This window comes from Eubalaena glacialis, chromosome 3, assembly GCF_028564815.1.
Source record: "Eubalaena glacialis isolate mEubGla1 chromosome 3, mEubGla1.1.hap2.+ XY, whole genome shotgun sequence".
Classification (NCBI taxonomy): Eukaryota; Metazoa; Chordata; class Mammalia; order Artiodactyla; family Balaenidae; genus Eubalaena; species Eubalaena glacialis.
The window spans coordinates 169,152,991-169,171,015 of record NC_083718.1 but is presented as its reverse complement, the minus strand read 5'-3'; the positions used below and the strand labels follow the sequence as shown (position 1 = coordinate 169,171,015).

The window sequence follows — 18,025 nt, the reverse complement described above, 5'->3', positions numbered from 1 at the left end:
TCAGGTGGTTATAAGGACCAGCTGGAGTTGAGAATGGGATGAAATTATCTCAGAGGGTCCTGCTCACAACCCCAGCCCAGTACACGACTAAAGGAGGCTCTCAAGAAACTTTGAGTCTGTTCAGTTTCTAAACTCGCAGTGTGATTCTCGTGATGCTTACCTTCTCTGGGAATTTTATTCTAATTTTAACTGCTGTGTCCTGAGCAACCTTGAGCTGTGTCAGACAGTGAAGTCCTGTTGGAGGTACAGGTCTGATGCAAGCAATAAAATATAGATCCTGTTCTAAATGTTTCCAGAGGGAGAAAATGGGTTTTTCCTGCTTAAACATTATTATACATTATACATTGGGTTTTCTTAGAACATTCGTGTATATGGACCATATCACCATAATACCTGTATGGGAATTAGGTGGCTTTGGAAATTGGAAGGAAATAGAACTTATAGTGTGACTTTCATGTAAGGAAAATAATATAAAATTTCTAAAATTATGGGAATCGAAATATAAAATGAATATCCAATTTCCAAAAGTAACAATATTCTTTAAATAGTTTTCTTGGCCTTTTTTGTATACAAATAACCATTCCAGCTGAAACCGTCATCTATCCTCTTTTTATTTTCCCTCTCTGCTGATAGAAACTACGCCCGGTTCCGACAGAAATCTCTGCAAAGATACAGTCTGACTCAGTGGGTTGACCAGAACATGCGAAGCCACCATCGATTCCAGCGTCTACCAGATTTCCCGTACAGTCCATTTGTCTCCTCCCATCAGCAGTGAAGGTCCCTATCCAGGGTCCTGTCCAGAGCAGCATCTCATCTTCTGCTGTTTCGTGCTTTGTAGATTTTGAAATTTATTTTTCACAACATTTTAATTTAAAGAACTTGTCACCTTTTGGAAATGCCCATTGCTGACTTGAAATTTTTTGTATAAGGTCCTTCCTGTTTATGTGTGTGTATGCATTTAAACAGTGTTGAGTTGATATAGTTTTAATTTTTTAATGTAAATTGAAGGTGGCTGCCACCTGAAAGCCAGCATTAAGTCAAAACACCCAGGCTCAAGCAAAACACCCACCTCTATGCAGAGGTGAAGTCTACTTCTGGTGCCCAAAAGAAATCATCTTTTAATCTCCTATGAGGAAGAGATTCTTTATCAGGCTGCAAGCCAGTGTTAATTATTGCTGATGACTTATAAATGGATACAAGTCACTTTTAACAACCCCTCTTACCTTTTTTATTTGAATCTCCGAATACCTGTCAGTATTTTAAAGTTGGTAATCCAGGACATCTGAAGTAGTTGAAAGGACAAATTAGAAGTGTAAATCTTCTCTTCTTTTTGTACCTACTAGCTGCCTTTATTTTTTGGCTTTTTTTTCATTCTTCATTAAATTTATTTTGCACAATAGTGTTTACAAATCTTGTACATCTTAACTCTAACAGAAGACTGGTGACTAACAACCCCTGTTGATTTGTGATCTTGTGACTGTTTGCCTTCTCTGCCTTTCTTCAAGGATATTCCTTCTTTTTTCCCCAGTGACCTTAGGGCTCTACCGGCATATTCCTGTATCCTGTTAGACATAGGTATGCCTCTTAAGAACAGCCTTACTGCTCTCTTTATTGAAGAGCCGCCCACCCAGAGTCTTGACTCTAGGACAGGCCAGAAAGCAGTGCTATTGAGAGGTGTCAGTTGGTCTTCAGTTTCATCTGCTGAACTCCAATTCAAGTATGAGTTGACGTGTTAGTGAGCTTCCATCCTGTGGGAGAGACTTTGGAGAAGCCGTCTTTTGTCTCCATTATTAGTTAATAAGAGGTGCCTTTTGATCCAGGATGTTACCATCTCCTTACTTGGTCAAACCTCTGATGTACAGTTTTACAGAACTACTAAAGTGAATCTAAAATAGTTTTGATTAAGCCTGTGCACAAAGCATTACCTGATCTTAAGGGTAATGCTATATGCAGCTATCTTAATGGATGTCTTAGGAGTTTGTTATTCTCTTTACAGACAGCTCTAGACATCTCTTAGGAGATTTTGCAGTCTGGCATTTGTGCTGTTGTTGTTCACTCTGTGTGAAGGTTGTACCTAGTTGCTATAGCATAGCCTGTGATACTGGGCTCACTGCCTCTGTCTGGTTTTGTTGTTCCATCAGCCCCATCTTTGTATGCAAGTAACCCATCTTAAACATCCTACCCTGCTTTAGAAACTGACTTGGGAGAAACTTGGTCATAGTTACCAATAAACTTAGATGGACGTCCCTAAGTGTTAACTATTTCTATCCAGTCAAGGATTCTCTTTTCCTTCGACATTTGGTTTAGAGTCTGGGACCAAAATGCAAAGGAGAAGTTCTGTTCAAAGGCAAGAGTCAAAATCTGTTATTTCAGTTGGCATTTCCTATATCAGTCACTTCTCCAGGTTTCCGTAAATTAGCTTGATGGAGTGGGACAAACATCCACCTTTGGAACTATAGCATAGTTAGAATTAATTGTCGCTAGAATAATTAGCATTGCAGTTGTCTTGTTCCCCACAGATAACCAAGGAGTAAAGGGACAGCCTTTTGCTTAGGCAAAAGTCTAAGACTCATGCTCCTGCCTCCCTGGTACAGGAGGGTTTAAGACTGATGTGTAATGGGAGCATCGCCTTTGCCAAATCAAATGAGTGACGGGTTAACGAGAAAATGTGACAATCACATTTCCTCTTTGCTCAAATAATTCTGTTTTTCAAGCTTTAGCAGCTTAATTAAATCTGTTGGACTGGGGGAGGAGAGAACTGTTCCCTAGCGGTTAACATGGTATTCTTTAAGAAGAAAAACAAAGCCAAAGAAAACTCATTATCAGGCATGTTCGCCTTAAAGATGGTAGTGGGTAGAATCTGGAGTTTTAATCTGTTTTTAAAAGCTACATATCTCACATTTGGTGTTGGCCTCTAAGTCTAATTTTCATGTAGAATTCTTGCCGTGTTGTTTTATTTACATAAGGGTTGTGTGCATTTAACTGCCTACCTAGCTTTCTTTATCTGTGTTGACATTCTCGCCACAGGGGTCTTGACAATGCAGAGTAGGAATGGGCTGTTTACATAGTTTACTTGTAAGTAAACAGCCTGAAATAACCGTAGTTTTGCATCTAATGCAGACCCCAATTTACTTTGGTTGTTGTCAGGATCAATTATGAAACTGAAGTTTGGTGCCTCCTCTTTATCATGTTTTTCCCCTTGTAGCAGTTGTGTTTAATGTCATTACAAGGAAATAAAAGTTCTTGTCGGTGGCTTATGTACCGTGGCCGTCTATTGCGGCCTCTGAAGGAGGGTTCCTTCCTTCTTTGTGCAGGTAGGTTAGTGGGGTGTGGGAGGGGCGGCAGTTAGTAGAATGTGGTACCGGGGAGGCGAGGGTGTGTGCTCCCTGTTCTTTTGAGGGTAAATTACAGTGTTAAGAAAGGCGTTCCAGCAGTTAAGAAATGTTGAAATTGATTGGGATTTGCAGCTACATATAGTGCACATCAGGAGCGTGACACAGGGAGAGCCTTAAATATCACTGTGCTGCTGTTTTTGCAGAGGGGGAAAATGGCTCAGCCCCATCACATAGGCATTGCCTTGCATTCCTTCCTGTGGCTGATGGCTGACCCCTGTGTCTCTCTGCTTCTCCAGAGCCAGCACTGATAAGGAAGAAACTGAGCTACCTGGGGCATTCTCCCTTTGAAAGGGATGTGAGAAACCAGAATTGATAGTTGTTCTTAACCCAACTTCTCCAGAAATTGTTCCTAGAACCTGGGGTGAAGGTTGGATAAGTGTGGGTAGATGTGGGAGACAGCGTTCCTTAGATCCCTTTTGTGAACCTAAGCTTCTTAGACTTACCCCAGGAGCAAAGATGAAAAGGAAGGCAGTAAGAGCTTGTCACCTGTATTAGCCAATGCTTTACAGTGTCAGCTCGTGCTGAGACATTAAGTAGCAACATATTTGGATAGGCTTCTCTATCCTGCTGTCCTGTAAGTTTTTAACATGTAGCCTACAGGTGAAAGCCTCAATATAAATTTTCTAAATGCTCAGCTGTTTAATATTCTTGTCTGAATCCGAGGTCTCTTGACCTATGCATACACATACCCATTTTGTCCTCTCAGGTGTAGGTGTTCCTTTGTCCAGTAATTGCTTATTTCCTTTTTAGCAATGTGTTATTGTAGGCCTCAAAGGTTTCAGAGACCAGGCTGGATTCTCTGAGCTGGTGGTGTCCTTTACCCTCAGTTTGTTTTATGTTGTGGAGAAGTGAGGAGGAGGAGAAATGGACCTTCTCTAAAAGCTCATTCTCTTACCAGCCTGTTGTGAACTTTTACAGGAAGAAAAAGTCCCAACCACCTAAAACTAGAAAGCAGAGTTTCCTGCTTTTCTGAGAGAAAACAATTATTCCTAAGCTGATTCTAGGGTATGCTTGTTTTGTAGGCCAGAGCACCTGTCAGGAAAAAAATGTCCACTTGTCACAGGAAGTATCAGCTGGCCAACGGTGGAATTCCTTAACTAGAAGCTCCCGCCCTGTCACTCCTCCCCACCTGTCCTCCCCCTGTGACAACTGGAACATGCCACAGACAGAAAAATCTGACCCTCCCAGCACCCATTGGGAAGCGGTGGAATGTAATCTTTTGGACAACCTTTAAAGCCATCTAGTCCTGAAATGCTGTATCACTAAGGAATTATTTGTATACAAAGATCTCCTTCAATTCAGCTTCAAATAACATTTGAGGGTTTGGGAGTATTGTACCGATGGAGCTTGGGGGGTGGGGTGTCCCATTTACAAAAGCATTTTGTTCTTGGAGGCTACTTTTTAAAAGCAAAATCCAAAATCTGTCAAATAGGTTTAAAGAGGGTGAGAAAGTAGAAGTCTGAAACATTACATGACTGGGGTGGTGAGATGTTAAATATTTCTGTAAAGGGTTGAACTAGAGATCATAAAAGTGGGTTCGAAAGGAGGCCCATGCTGAAAAGCTGGGGTTGAGGGGACTGGACTGGAGAGAGCAAAGACTCCTGCCTCATAGAAACACCAGTCCTCCTTCCTTTCCGTAGACCCCGGGGTCTCCCTCCTGTCCCATAAGGAAGCCCTTTGGCTCCTACTCTAGGTGGTGGGTGGGGTCTGGGAATCCTCTGTTCTTACCCCTTGGTTTTTGACAGATAAGGAGTCCAGGACCCCATCAGAGAAGTAACTGGCCTGAGGGTCTCCTGCCTCAGTCCAGCGTTGCTCCCACAGACCTGCTGTGGTCTTGCAGGGCGGGTCTCTCAGTCTCAGACAACTTGCCTGGGCCCTTCCCAAGCTGTGGGGAATCTGCAGATCTAAGTGAGGGGTGAAGAAAGGACCACAGCCCAAGTCACAGCCGTAGGCTTCCACTGTGTCACTACAGTTGATTGAGGAAGAGCTCAGTTGTAAAACTTGGGGGTTTAGGGAGGTGATTAAAGGGAATGGAGTTTAGTGAGGCGTGTTGTTCACTCCACTCCCCTCATACCCTAAGATGATGTGCTACAGGCACAGATAAGGTAAAGACAGCAAACTCCCATTAGTGGCACTCCCTGGACCCCACTGACAGCTGTCTATACCTGATGCTGACTTGGAGTTTCTCCATCATCTGGCACTAGACAGGCACAGAGGGCCTGGGAAGTACCACTCTGAGGTCTGGCTGGCAGTTCTGCGTGCTAATCGATTACCCACTCTCCCACCCAGCCTGTAAGACCTGCTCCCCTCTGCTCTCAGAACCTTCCAGAACAGCCTACCCTAAGCCCCACTCACCTGACATTTCCTAAGCTCCTCCCAGCTCTGGACAGAAATGTTCAAGGTGCCCCATTTACTGGTTTGCTCATTGGCTAATGGCATCATTCCTCTACCTTTCAGCCTGCTGCGGGATCAGAATGATGTTCCTTTAACATCCCCGAACAGCATGCTGTGAATCCTGAGCTGCAGCAAGCAGCTTCTGCAGTCCCTCGTTACTTCCCCCTCACGCTGGGAGAAGCAGGACTGCATTCCCTTTGGCCAGGAAAAGCACCAACCCCATCCAGAGGGGAAAACCCTTTGTTTTAAAAAACTGAGCTCCAGCCTGCATACCTATGCGGTGAGGCAGCCCAAGCTCGGTTTGGGGGTGGGGGGGCTCAGTAATGGGATGATAGAGCAACTATTTTCTCCTCCTACACGTGCACCCCCATCTGTTCGAGATTTCCCTTCCAACTCCAGCTTGGCTGGCAGGCTTGTCCCTAAGAAGCTGCAGGCCAAAATGGAGATAACTGACTCCCTCCTCCACACGTCCTGATTTGCTGCCAACTGCCAGAAAAAGAGGGCAACACTTGGGCATTTACCAGAAGACGAGGATGTGCCTTTTCATTTGTCTTTTTATTTTACATTTAAAAAGTGATTATTGCTCTAACTGGATCAGAGGTAAGGACCTCTCTCCTAAGGAGCCTTGGCCTTGCAGCCCCATTCAGCAGGGATGGAAGTCACAAGACAATGAGTGGAGCCTCATGCCCTCCCATGAGGAAGCCCTTAGTGTTGCTGACATCTGCCTTTCACCCTGTCTCTCCTCCCTCTCTGTGCTCCACACTCGGGCAAAGCAGAGTGGCAGCTGCCCCAGCCCCGAGAGCTCTTGTAGACCGCAAAGAAGGGGCGGTCACTGGGGAATGGCTTTCAGCTCTCTGGCTTGGGGGTCACCGCACTTCTCATTCAGTTCAGCAGGTACTCACTGGGCGCCGACTGCGTGCCAGGCTTGTGCCAAGCGCAGTCGCCCCCACTCTCGTCCTCAGCCACGAATGGAAGACGCAGAGGTCCGTCTCTTCCCACGCAGGCATTCAGCAGCCGCGACTTGTCAGTCCTAGGGAAGGGTCTGCCTTCCTTAGCAAGCACCATTTGTTTTTTAAGCCAGAAAGAGGCAGTGGAGGGAGAGACCTGTCACCTCACACCACTCAGGCTCTAGGGAAGGACATGAGGACCCTGGGTAGCTTTCACGAACCCTGGATGAGATGGTAAGATATGGAGACCACTGAGGTCAGGACTGCTCTGACTGTCCATGGTGAATGGCTTGGGCCCACCTTCCAGCAGCATCCACCCCAGAGGGGGTGATTTAGCAGCCCCCAGGGTGTCCCATGTGGATGTACCTTTTCAGTTGTGCAAGCCAGCACTGTTGCAACTCCAAGAGACTTTTCCTAAAGAAATGGGGCCAGTACCTTCCAGGTCTCTTTCCCACTTTGTCTCCTTCAGACCCCAGACTGATGATCTTACAGTCAAAATAAGGGCCAAAGAAGATAGAGGACACAGGCAACCAGCTCGGGGAATCCCTCTGCCCTCTGGAGTGAAGCCCTTCGGTTGTGTTTTCCAAAAGAGACAGAACAGATAACATCTTACACACTCGCAAAGTTGTGCATTGCGCCACAAACAAGTCCCTGATAGCTGGATCCAGCAAAGGCTTGATGGCAGCCAGGCCCCTGCCCGGCAGGCAGCCCCACAGCTTCCCTGAAAGACACAGCTTCTGTCAGTCTAGGTGCTTGTCATCTCCCAGGAGCTTTGTGCGTTTTCTCAAAGAGGAAGCCAGTCCAGGAGAGGCGAGGAGGCAGAAAGAAGGCTGTGTCTCATGCAGCTTTGCCTTTTCCAGAACGGGGCCAGGCCTTTTAGTTTTGTGGCTTATTTTTTGCAGAATTTGGGTTTGCAGTTCAGCCTTCTTCACCAGACTAGGATGGGGGGCGGGGGGCAGAGGGAGAACTGTGCAGCTAGCTGTGCCTCCCCCCCCATGGCAGTCCTCTTTCTCCCTGTGCCCATGGACCTGGGGACCAGCAGAGAAGAAAAATGAAATCCTTCTCCCTGCAGACAGGCAGTCATGCTTCGATGATGTTCTCCGAGGGCTTGTTTGGAAACTGGGAGGAAAAAAAAATGAGAGAAGCAGCCAGGGCTAAATTGAACAGACTTCTTGCAAGGATGGAAACAGGGAGAAGACACCAGAAGGAAGGGAGCAGCAGGGCTGCAGCCTAAAAGCGAGGCTCTTGTCTCAGGTGGAAGGAAAGGAGGAGCCCTGCCTGGATGGCTTATCTCTCTGCCTCTCAAACCCAGCCTTCGGCTTCACTCAGCTGAATGGCCAGGACTGGGTCCTGGGCCCTAGCCGAGCATCCCGCTGGCTGGTTCTCTCACATCCTGCAGATCTGCCTCTGAGTGTAGCCTCAGCCACTGACATTGCTGAGGTGCTTCTGGAGATGGTGGATTAATAAGAGGCTTCAGGAGAGCGCCAGAGAGAAGCCAAGAGAGAGGACAGTAAGCCAGAGGGTGTAAGGAGATTGAGGAAGGAGGAAATGTAGAGAGAGCCAGATGTTTGTTTGTTGGATAATCATCGTCAGAACCATGAGATTCTCTTCCATTCTCTATGTCTCTCTTCTGAGGTGCTCAAAGCAAGCACTGAAAAGGTTTTCATATCTGTTTTACAGAAGAGGAAATGAAGGTACAAAGAGGTGAAGCACCTGCCCAAGGTCACACAGCACAGCAGAAGCATGAATGAGCCCAGAACCCCTACTCTTGCTGTCCCGCACCTACCAGGAGCTCTGCCCTCCCCACTCACTGCCCTCTTTTTAAACCCCTACTGGCTCCTGGCACCCTGCAAAAGGAGAGGATCCAAAATCAATTTGCAGTGTCCCCTGTGTCACACGGGCAGCGGCCAAGCTTGGCTCTGTCCAGCTGGAGCCATGCCAGGCCCCAAGCTGACCCCTTCTGCAGCCCGAGGACTACCAGGGTGCCAGCCACGGGGCCCCCGCCGGGCCCAGGTCTTGCCCTCACCTTGCTGCGGAGAAGGCCCCCGCTTTGGTGCTCTGGTGTGCTGGTTTCTGATGCACTCTTGGTTTTTTCCTTGTTGTTATTGGGTTCATTGTCCTTGATAATGTCATACTGGCGGCAGAAGAGAGCGATGACGCCTGCAGGGGACAAGGGAGAGCAGTCAGAGGCCAGAGCCCCAGTCCTTGCCCCTCCACTTCATGCCCACTAGACCAGGCCGAGCTCCCGTGGGTACCAGGCTCCAGATGGCCTCTCACCGGCACTACTGCAAGAGGCTGCCTCTGGCCTCTGGCTCCTGTGTCCACCTGTCCCCTTCCCCACTAGCCCCTTCACTGCTGCTGGGCTGATCTTCCTACAACATGCTTCTGATCGTGTCTCCTCCCTTCCCTTCTTTTAAAGCTCTGAAGGCTCCCCTTTCCTTTAGGGCAAAGGGCAACAATAGCATTCGTCTAGCATGTGCCAGGCCCTGTGCTGGGCCCTGACATTCCATCTCACTGAGCCCGCATAGCTCTCTGAGAGCACTGGTTATTACCGTCCCCAGGTTACGAGGGAGGACAGCGATGAAGAGCTTAGATAACTCACTCAAGGTCACATGGTGGAGTGGGGGTGTGCACTCCAGGGCCTGCACTCTCCTAAATGTTTATCGCTATCAAACTAATATTTTTTGAAAGTCCAATAGTATTAAGGCAACCACCTCCAACTCTCGTAGGTGTTTTCCCCGTTTTTACCTCTATACTTGATTTACAGTGCTATTTCTTTTTTGTCCGCGCCACACGGCTTGCGGGATCTTAGTTCCCTGACCAGGGATTGAACCCGGGCCACAGCAGTGAAAACCCGGAATCCTAACCACTAGGCCACAGGGAACTCTATAGTGCTATTTCCTGATCTGTTTTAGAGATTATCTGTTGACGTCCCACCATGGCAGATAGAGCCTAACCACTCCCTCTACTTCCTTCCTCATCATCCTAGCAGAATTACATCACAATTTTGAGTTAATTCACTATTTTATATTGTTACAATGATGTGAATACTGTCTGTGCCAAGTCTAATAATGCACCATAAGCAAACCTCCCCTTTTGTACAATCCTTTGTTTTTCCTGCTTTTTTTTTTTCAAGTGTCTGCTTTTCTTTGTGTCTACGGAACATATTTTTTCATATGCTTCTACGACAGAGCCTGTCCTCTCAACCACGATGCTCATATAACTTCGACATGGTGTTTAATTCCCTCAAGAAGGACTCCAATCCACTTGACAGCCTCAACATCCTTTACCCCTCACTTTCTATCTTCTCTCTTGGGTCGCAGCTGCACTGAGTCAGGCTGAGCTTAATTTCCTTCTTGAACACACCATGCCCAGAATACCCTTCCTTTTTTGGCTGCCTGGTGAACTCCTACTCATCCTTCAAAGCTCAATCCCCATTTACCTCCTCTCTGTGTTTTTCTTGATTTCTACTCCTGGCCCCAGAATTAATTCATTCCCCGTCCTCTGCTCCCATACATGGTGCTATTATAGCACTCATCACGTTGAATTATTGTTAAGTACGGGCCTGGCGTCTCCCAGACTGCGTTCCTTACAAGCACATGGCTCTTCTTAGTCACGACTGTAGCACTACTCTCTGGAATGGAGTGGCTGCTCAGTAAATTCTGGTTGAGTTGAGTACAAAGGTGATGGTCTTTATCCCCAGGGAGCTCACAGACAAGTGGGAAAAGAGAAAGACAGGAACCCAACTAACTTAGCTAAGAAAGGCTAAATTTAGAGAGGAGCACACGGGGTGCCGTGGGAGCATCGAGGCAGGAGGAACATTCTAATGGATGGGTTGGGGAGGTTTCACGCAGGCGGTCTCTGAGCTGTGTCAAGAAGGATGAGTGGGTTAAGAGGGTGTCCCAAGCCTGAGCTGCCCAGGCCTGAAGCACCTGGAGGCACAGCAACCCAGAAGAATACGGAGAGGCTGCTGCAGCCAGGGCTGGAAGGCCAGGGGCTTTGGCCACTCATTAGGGAGGGCAATCACTCATATAATCCTACAAGGCAGCTACCGAACTGCTATTTTTTTGGTGAGAGGTCAGTTAGAGAAGGGATCAGATCTGGCCCCCAGAGCAGAACTTAGGCTCCTAAGTCCTCTCACTGCCTCCAAGCCCCTCACCCTTCGTTTCTGTGAGTAAAGGGTCTGGTGAGGGTCCTCCACTTCCCCGAGGTGAAGTGAAGAAGGGCTTGGGGCCAGACTCACCGGCCCACATGAACAGGACCACGACGATGATCAGCACCTCGCCCGTCCGCAGCTGTTGGTTCCTCCCCATCTCCTTCATGGTCACCTCATCTGTGTGGAGAGAGACACTAGCTCCAGGACTCCCTGGGCCCCTGCCAGCCACATTTCTAGGGCCGAGCGCAAAATATTAAGGGCTTATTTCTACAGGTGCCCACACATCTAACAAAAAGAGATTCAAGAACATGCTGATGGCTACTTGGGTGGCAGCGACTGGACTTAATCCAGAGCTGAAAGTTTGTATCCCATAGCTTGGGGGACCAGAGTGGACCTCCCTCTCTCAGGGGCTGCTTGGCTAGGCAGCAGGGGCTGGGGGAGGATGGGGGGCTCACGCTCTCCTCCAGCCGCCCGCCACGCTAGCCCTGACCGCCCCTCCCCGCACCCCGTCCCTTGCTAACGGTGGCCCGGGCCTGCCTTTGTTCTTCGAGGCCATCTTCTCAGCCTCCCGTGGCGTCTTAAAGAGCACGGGCTCACTCGCCGGACTCTGGCCCTGAATGGAGATGGCCTGCACGTGCACGATGTACTCGGTGTCCTCCTCCAGGTCCCAGAGCGCGCACGAGCGGGTGGTGGTGTTCACCTCCTGGATGAAGCGCAGCATCCGCACGTCCTTCTTCTGTGGAGCAAAAGCCGGGCCCCAGGTTTCAGTGCCCAGGCCCCGACCCCACGTCTGCCCACCTCTCCAGCAGTGATAAGGCCTCACCTGGCTACCATGCTAAACCCCGGACATCCACAATCTGACTCAAGCATCCCATCATCTCTGCGGGTAGGTATCGATATCTTCATTTTACAGGTAAGGAGACAGGCTCAGAGTAGTTAGGGAAGTTGCCCAAGGCCATACAACTAGCAAGAACTGGAGCAAGGTCCTAAACTCAGATCTGTTTAAGATCAAAATCATGCCCTTAATTCCCAGATTCCAACCAAAGGATTCCCTTCTGGGGCCTCCCTTCCCAGCCATGTGTGCAGCTTTCTGCCCATCTCTCTTGCTCCTCGTTCCTTTTTCCTTTCTCTTTCGGCACCCCTTCCTCCCCCATCCACCACTTCTCTCTTGATGTGTTTCTTCCCTCCCAGGGACCCTCAAGGGTTACCTGCTGAGAGATGGCAAATCCAATGACGACCTCATCCTCCAGGACGTCCCAGCTCACCACTGCAGAGTTGGCCTTGAGGTGCCTGACGGTGACATTCACTGGGGCCGAGGGGCTATCTGGGGGTGGGGAGGCACCTGAGCCTGAGCACCCCCTGTTGTGAGGCCCAGGCCCACGGTCTCGTCAGTATGACAAGATAACCTGGGGATGGCCATGAGATGGGAAGGAAGAAACCCAGGCCTTCCAGGGGGATTGGCACCTGGGTCTCAGTTCGTTAGTGGTTGAAGAGCCAGGCCTGAGAGGCCCCAGGCTCCTTGTAAACAGGGTGGGAACGCCTGCTGGCCACAACTGGCCGCACTAGGTTTCGAGCTAAAATTGATGAGCCCGGGCCAGGGCCAGGTCTAAAGGAGGAGGAATGAGAGGTGGGGAGACTGGCATGGGGGAGACATAGGTGGCCAGGCTGCAGGAGCTCCAGGTTAGTCTGGTGCAAAGCAATCAGAAGGCTCCCCAGTCCAGTGCTCTTTCTACAGAACTGCACTGTCAAGTGAGTGACCTTGAGGGAAGGAGAAAGACCCAGAGGTCGAGAAGAGCCTAGCTGGGTGAGCCCTGGGATGGGAGTGAGGCCCACGAAAAGAAGCCCCAGTACTGTGGAGACCCAGGCAGGATGAAGCCTGGGGAAAGGCCTCTTCTCCACACCCCGCCAGCCCCAAGAGGCAGGTGGGAAGGCGGCAGAGGAAGATGGGGTCACTCAGAGCACGGCCCCTCAGTGGAGTCAAGAGAAGAGGGTAGGGCCTCTTGGATGGGAGGAGAGGACAGAGGGGACCAGATGAGAGGAGAGTGATGAGGATGGTGGGGGTCAGGGAAGGAAGAACTTTCTAGGAGAGGGGCAGCAGACTCACACAGCTTCTGTATCCCCAAGAGGCAGGCACTTAAAGGGGAAGAAAACCTAAGCCTGAGCCTCACCCCTCACCTCATAGGTCTGGGGCCTGGGGAGACAAAGCCAGACATGGAGTCAGAGAGAGACAGAGGGACACAGACAGGGGCAGCAGACACAGAACCGGAGAACAGACAAGTGGGGTATCAGAGACAGACACAGGACGGAAGCAGGGAGACAGCACTGAGCAGCCAAGGAGAGATGGGTAGGAGGAGAGATGAGCAAGGTGGCAGCAGCCAGAAGGGACGGGGACAGGGCATCAGGAGGGGCAGGGTGAGGAGGAGGCCAGGCCCCATGGGGCAGGCCAGACTCCAGGCTCGGGGTCCACCCCACCTGTCCCCGTGACCTCGGGTGCCCGCCCCCATCCCCCTCACACAGCGGGACCCCATCCCGCTCGACCTGCAGAGTTGGCCTGCAGAGCTTTGGGTCAAGGAGGGAGGCCCAAGGTGGGGGGACCGGTGTCCTCAGCTGCTCCCTGGGCCAGAGAAAGGAGCTAGGGCTCCTGAGGAAAGGCCTGGGGTCAGGGCAATGGGATGAGGGGGCTGGGGAATCCCAAGACCGTGGATCCCAGAGCAGGGGTGGTGGGAAGGGGTTTGAGAGCTGGAGGTCGGGTCTGGGGGTCAAGCAAGCAAGAAAGGGGCTGGGGCTGGGGCGTGGGGCGAGGGGAGCAGTGAGCGGGCCTGAGACGGGGTCCCCAGAGAGCAGGCAAGAGACCCGAGGATGCCCGCCCGCGCCCCGCGCCCGGACCCCCTTACCCGCCTGCACCAGCGCGAGGCAGACGCAGCCCAGCCACAGGCGGAGCGCGGCGCGGGGCGGCCCGGGGTGCATGGCGGCGGCTTCGGCGTGCGGCAGCCGCTCGCGCTGGCGCTCCGGCCCGCGGCCCGCCCGGACCGGCCGCCCCGTGCCGCCCCGCGCCGCCTGCATGTCGGCTCCGCGGACAGCGACTCCCGCGCGGCGGCGGCGGCGGCAGCGGCCGCGTCCACGTCGGGCGCCCGAGGGGCGGGGCGCCCCCGCTGCGGGGAGAGGCGCGGGGGCGGGGTGAGGGGCGGAGGGCGCCCCCTCACCGCCCCCTCGCCGCCCCCTCGCCGCCCCCACCCCCGATGACCCGGTCCGCGGGGCTTCGCCGACCCAGTCTGCCACCCTCTCGCCTGTGCCGGAGCCCGAGCGGGGTTCTCCGTGCCCCACTGTGCTCAGCCCCAGCCTCGCACGCAGCCTCTCTCCCCGCCGCGCAGCCCTGACCCGGCCGCCACCGCTGCCCTTTCCCGAGGGAGAGGGAGGACAAGTGCCACGGAGACGCTCCTCTGGGCCCCCATCGCACCCGCCCCAAAGCTGACCTGCCCTCCCGCGCCTGGGGGTCCCCACCCCTCGCTCCGCCCCAGCCCCAGACCCGAGGCCTTGCAGGCTGGGGCAGGAGTGAGCAGAGGGGAGCAATCCTAGTAGGGATGGGGGTGACTCTAGAGTGCTCCGTAGGTGCTGGGGTGCAGACAGTAGGTGCTCAGCGTTTGCCATGGGGCTGAGAAGAGGGTGCTCTGACTCACTGGAGGGCCTAGCTCTGTGACCCCAGGCCAGTCCTTCCCTTCTTGGGCCTCCATTTTTCCCTCCATAATGAGAGCAACAGCATCTGCTAGGTGCCAGCTGCGCGCTGGGGGCTTTGCTTGCACCATGTCGACTGCTTCTCACTGCAACCCTGTAAGGGCCCGCTCTGTTGTCCGCATTTTGCACAGGACAAGACTGCAGCTTGGAGAGGTTACTTGACTCCCCCAAGGACCCACAGCAGAGCCCGGATTTGAACACAGGCTGATTTGACTCCCCATCATGTACTTGACTGGACTGTCTCCCACCTTGGGATCCCTGAGATCCTAGAACTTGCCCGTGCCAGCTTCTCCCCAGCCAGAGAACAATCTGGAACAATCTCTTCCCAAGAGCAGGGTGAGGGAGGAATGGCTCCAGCCCCCCCCCCCGCCCCCACCCTTCTGGACTGGTTGAAGGATGTGAGCAGTGAATGAGCTAATGACTCTGAAGGGCAGGGGACTCTGGAGACGTGGCCAGCAGCCACAGTTCAAAAAGGGCTCGGGTGACCCCTCCCTCATTACCCTGGGGACATCCATATGCCTACCACTGTCCCTACCTTGGTGCCACACACCCTGCTGCCTAATCCACTCTTTTTCTGATCTTGGAGTGGCAGGGAAATACCCTCACCCCGCGCCCACCACCCTCTCCCTAATGAGAGGACCTCTGGAGCACCAGACACCTGGGGAAGCTCCCACCTGCCACCCTGTGTCACTCTCCACCCTGAGTCCCAGTCAGGGAAACTAGGTTGAGGAGAGAGGCACAGACCAGGGCCTCAGGGCCCCTGACATGGAGGGACCGCCCATCTTTCTAAATGACCCCCTCCCCCCACTGCCTGAAATTCCACCACTAGGGGGGCATCCCTTTGGGTCTTAAAAGCCTTCTGGTCTTCAGAAGCCCCTGGAAGAACGAATTCTTTTTGAAAAAGGGACACCTTGCAAAGTTATCCCACAAAACATCTTCAAGAGCCCCCGGCCTCTGCCTCCATTTTAGATTAAGAACTGAGGTTCAAAGACGGGAAGAGCTTGGTGCAAATTCACGTATGGAGTCCAGAGCAGCAATAGAGCCTTCGTCTCCTAATGCCCACCCCTCGACTCCTTGTACTGCCCCCCAAGTCTCTATTTGGTCACCTTGGGAGGGGTGAGATGGGAGGGGGCTCAGGGGTTCTTGCTGAGCAGCAGAACCTAACCCGCTAGCCCCTCAGTACACCTAGGCCTGCTCTGCTTGGCAGGCTGACACCCCTGGCCCCTTCTGTTTCCTCAGCCACATACCTTATCCTGGGGCGAGCCTCAGCTGGGACCTCCACCTGTTTGGGATAGGAGCCAGGGAACCAGAGCACCTCTCCCTCCCTCTCCTTCCCTTCTGTCTCTTTTTCTTTCTCTCTCTCTCTCCTTTCTCTTTCTCTCTCCCGGCAGCTGCTTTCAGCCTCACCCCGCCCAGCCCCGCCCCACCAGCTGCAGCTTAGCCCCTGGGGACCCCCCCCCTCACCCACCGGCAGGAAAAGACAACCCGGGGCCTGCAGGAGCAACTGGAGTCTCCTCAGGCCTCATCGCAGGAGCCAGCAGGAAAGAGAGGGGTCAGTTAGAGGTCACAGAGTCCGCTCGTGTCCGTGCTGGGGAGAAAATGAGGGAGGGACAGGGTCCTGGTGGGGTGTAGAGTCCAGTCCAGCGCTGGGGAAAGGGGAGTCTCAGCGCCACCCGCTGGCCACGTTGGGTATAACCCCAGGTAGATGTAGGGCACTGGGTGGGCGGAGATGGCTGTATCTGAGGCTTTGAGAGGGATGGGGAAGCGTGGCTGGAGGACGGGGCATGAAAGACAGAGAGGATTTGGAGAGTTGTGGCTGCAGGTGTGCAGCCTTCCCAGGCCCCATGATGCATGGGGTGCTTGGGCATTACCTCGATTCTGGGAAAAGTCCTGATGCCTGGAGCTTGGCAACCAGTGGAAGCTGGGTCTGGGGTGGGAAGAGCTGGGAGGATTTAGAGGCCCCCTGGGTGATCTTGGGAGAGAGCTGTCAGGACCAGTTCCTTTGTGTGCACCATCTGTACACCATCTCTTAGCACAGGGCTAAGAGCAGTAGACAATAAGTGTGTGTTGAACATAAAAACTTGTTCTTCCAACATATATTTATTGAGACCTATTATGTACCAGGCTCTGTGCAACCTTCTGGAAATACAGCAGTGGAAGAATGATTAAATGCATGAATGGGGTTCTGGATGGGGGGCATGAGGGGTCGGCCTCTGTCCTCCAAAGATGATCTGCATTTGGAGGACTCCACAGACACCTCCTAGGGGGCTGACTGGTCACTTACACGTTGGCACCTGGTGAGGTCACCAGCATTTGGATCCTCCTGAGTGTCCCGAGCTGTCCAGAGTCCCAGCCCCTAACCCAGGCTGCAGGTAAGCATTTAGAATGGGAAGGCTCCTCTTTGCCACCTAGAATGGTCATGGCCCTGTCTAGGGGGTCCCCTAGATACACAAACCCCAAATCACAGGAAGAATTAGGAGAAGGGAAGGAGATTGCTTTGAGGATCCAGTAATCAAGCACCTACCCAGACTTGGCTTTTTGTCCATGTTATTTTGAGTCTTTGGCTGATAAGTGTTATTAGCTCCTGTTACAGATCAGGAAGCTGAGGCTCAGAGAGGTGTGAGGACTCACACTGGGTCACACAGCCAGTGAATTATGGAGCCATGTCTTAAATTCAGTGATGCAGCTTCAAGTTCAGGGCTTGATCCAGTCTGCCTATATCTTCCCTTCAGCTCTGAGGGCTCCTCAGGGGTCCTGGGCCTAGGGCTCACTAGAGGATATACATTTTCCTCCCCTAAAGGGCTTGAGGGGGCTGGCTGCTCACAGAGGCAGTTGCTAAGCCCAGGCCCAAGTCCATACTGGAAAAGGGACCCACCACTCACCCAACAGTTTCCACGTGCCAGAGCATTACATACACTAGAGAAGCTTCTCTTGAATCCTCACAACCCTAAGAAGTTGGGAATGTTATACTCATTTTACGGATGAGGAAACTGCGTCTTAAAGAGAGAAAGTAGCTTGCCATGGGTCATACAGCTGGGAGACACTGGTCTGGTCTAATCCCCCAAAGTCCCCATCACAGCAATGATGAGGCCAGCCCAGCTCAATGTTTCTTGAATGCCTGTGCCAGGCCAGCCTGGGGCTGGGTGCCAAAGACATCGTGATGAACCAGATTGGTCCAAGTTCTTGAGGACCTCCTTAAGGAGAGAGATATTCTTAATATACAAAGAGAGGACTGCCTTATGGACCAGGAGGGACCAAGGATCTACAGGGGCCAGGAGAGAGTATTAACTTAAAAGGAAAGCGGGGGGCTTCCCTGGTGGCACAGTGGTTGAGAATCTGCCTGCCAATGCAGGGGACACGGGTTCGAGCCCTGGTCTGGGAGGATCCCACATGCCGCGGAG

At 52.1% G+C, this 18,025-nt stretch overlaps 2 protein-coding genes across 6 annotated transcripts in view; one reads left to right on the top strand and one right to left on the bottom strand.

The window, feature by feature from the left end:
- The window catches only part of S100PBP (S100P binding protein), a 28,747-nt gene extending 27,851 nt beyond the window's left edge, over positions 1-896 (top strand). For all 5 annotated transcript variants that reach the window (XM_061186851.1, XM_061186854.1, XM_061186850.1 and 2 more), the window contains one exon: positions 634-896. In XM_061186851.1, the coding sequence (XP_061042834.1) occupies positions 634-775 (142 nt within the window). In that variant the 3' untranslated portion in view covers positions 776-896. The remainder of the gene's footprint in view (positions 1-633) is intronic.
- A 7,661-nt stretch (positions 897-8,557) lies between these two features.
- Positions 8,558-13,859, bottom strand: FNDC5 (fibronectin type III domain containing 5). The gene is given in 7 exon segments (XM_061186849.1): positions 8,558-8,685; positions 8,688-8,738; positions 8,741-8,896; positions 10,980-11,069; positions 11,430-11,628; positions 12,101-12,216; positions 13,787-13,859. Coding segments are annotated over 7 exon segments (813 nt in total).
- Positions 13,860-18,025: the final 4,166 nt, after the last annotated feature.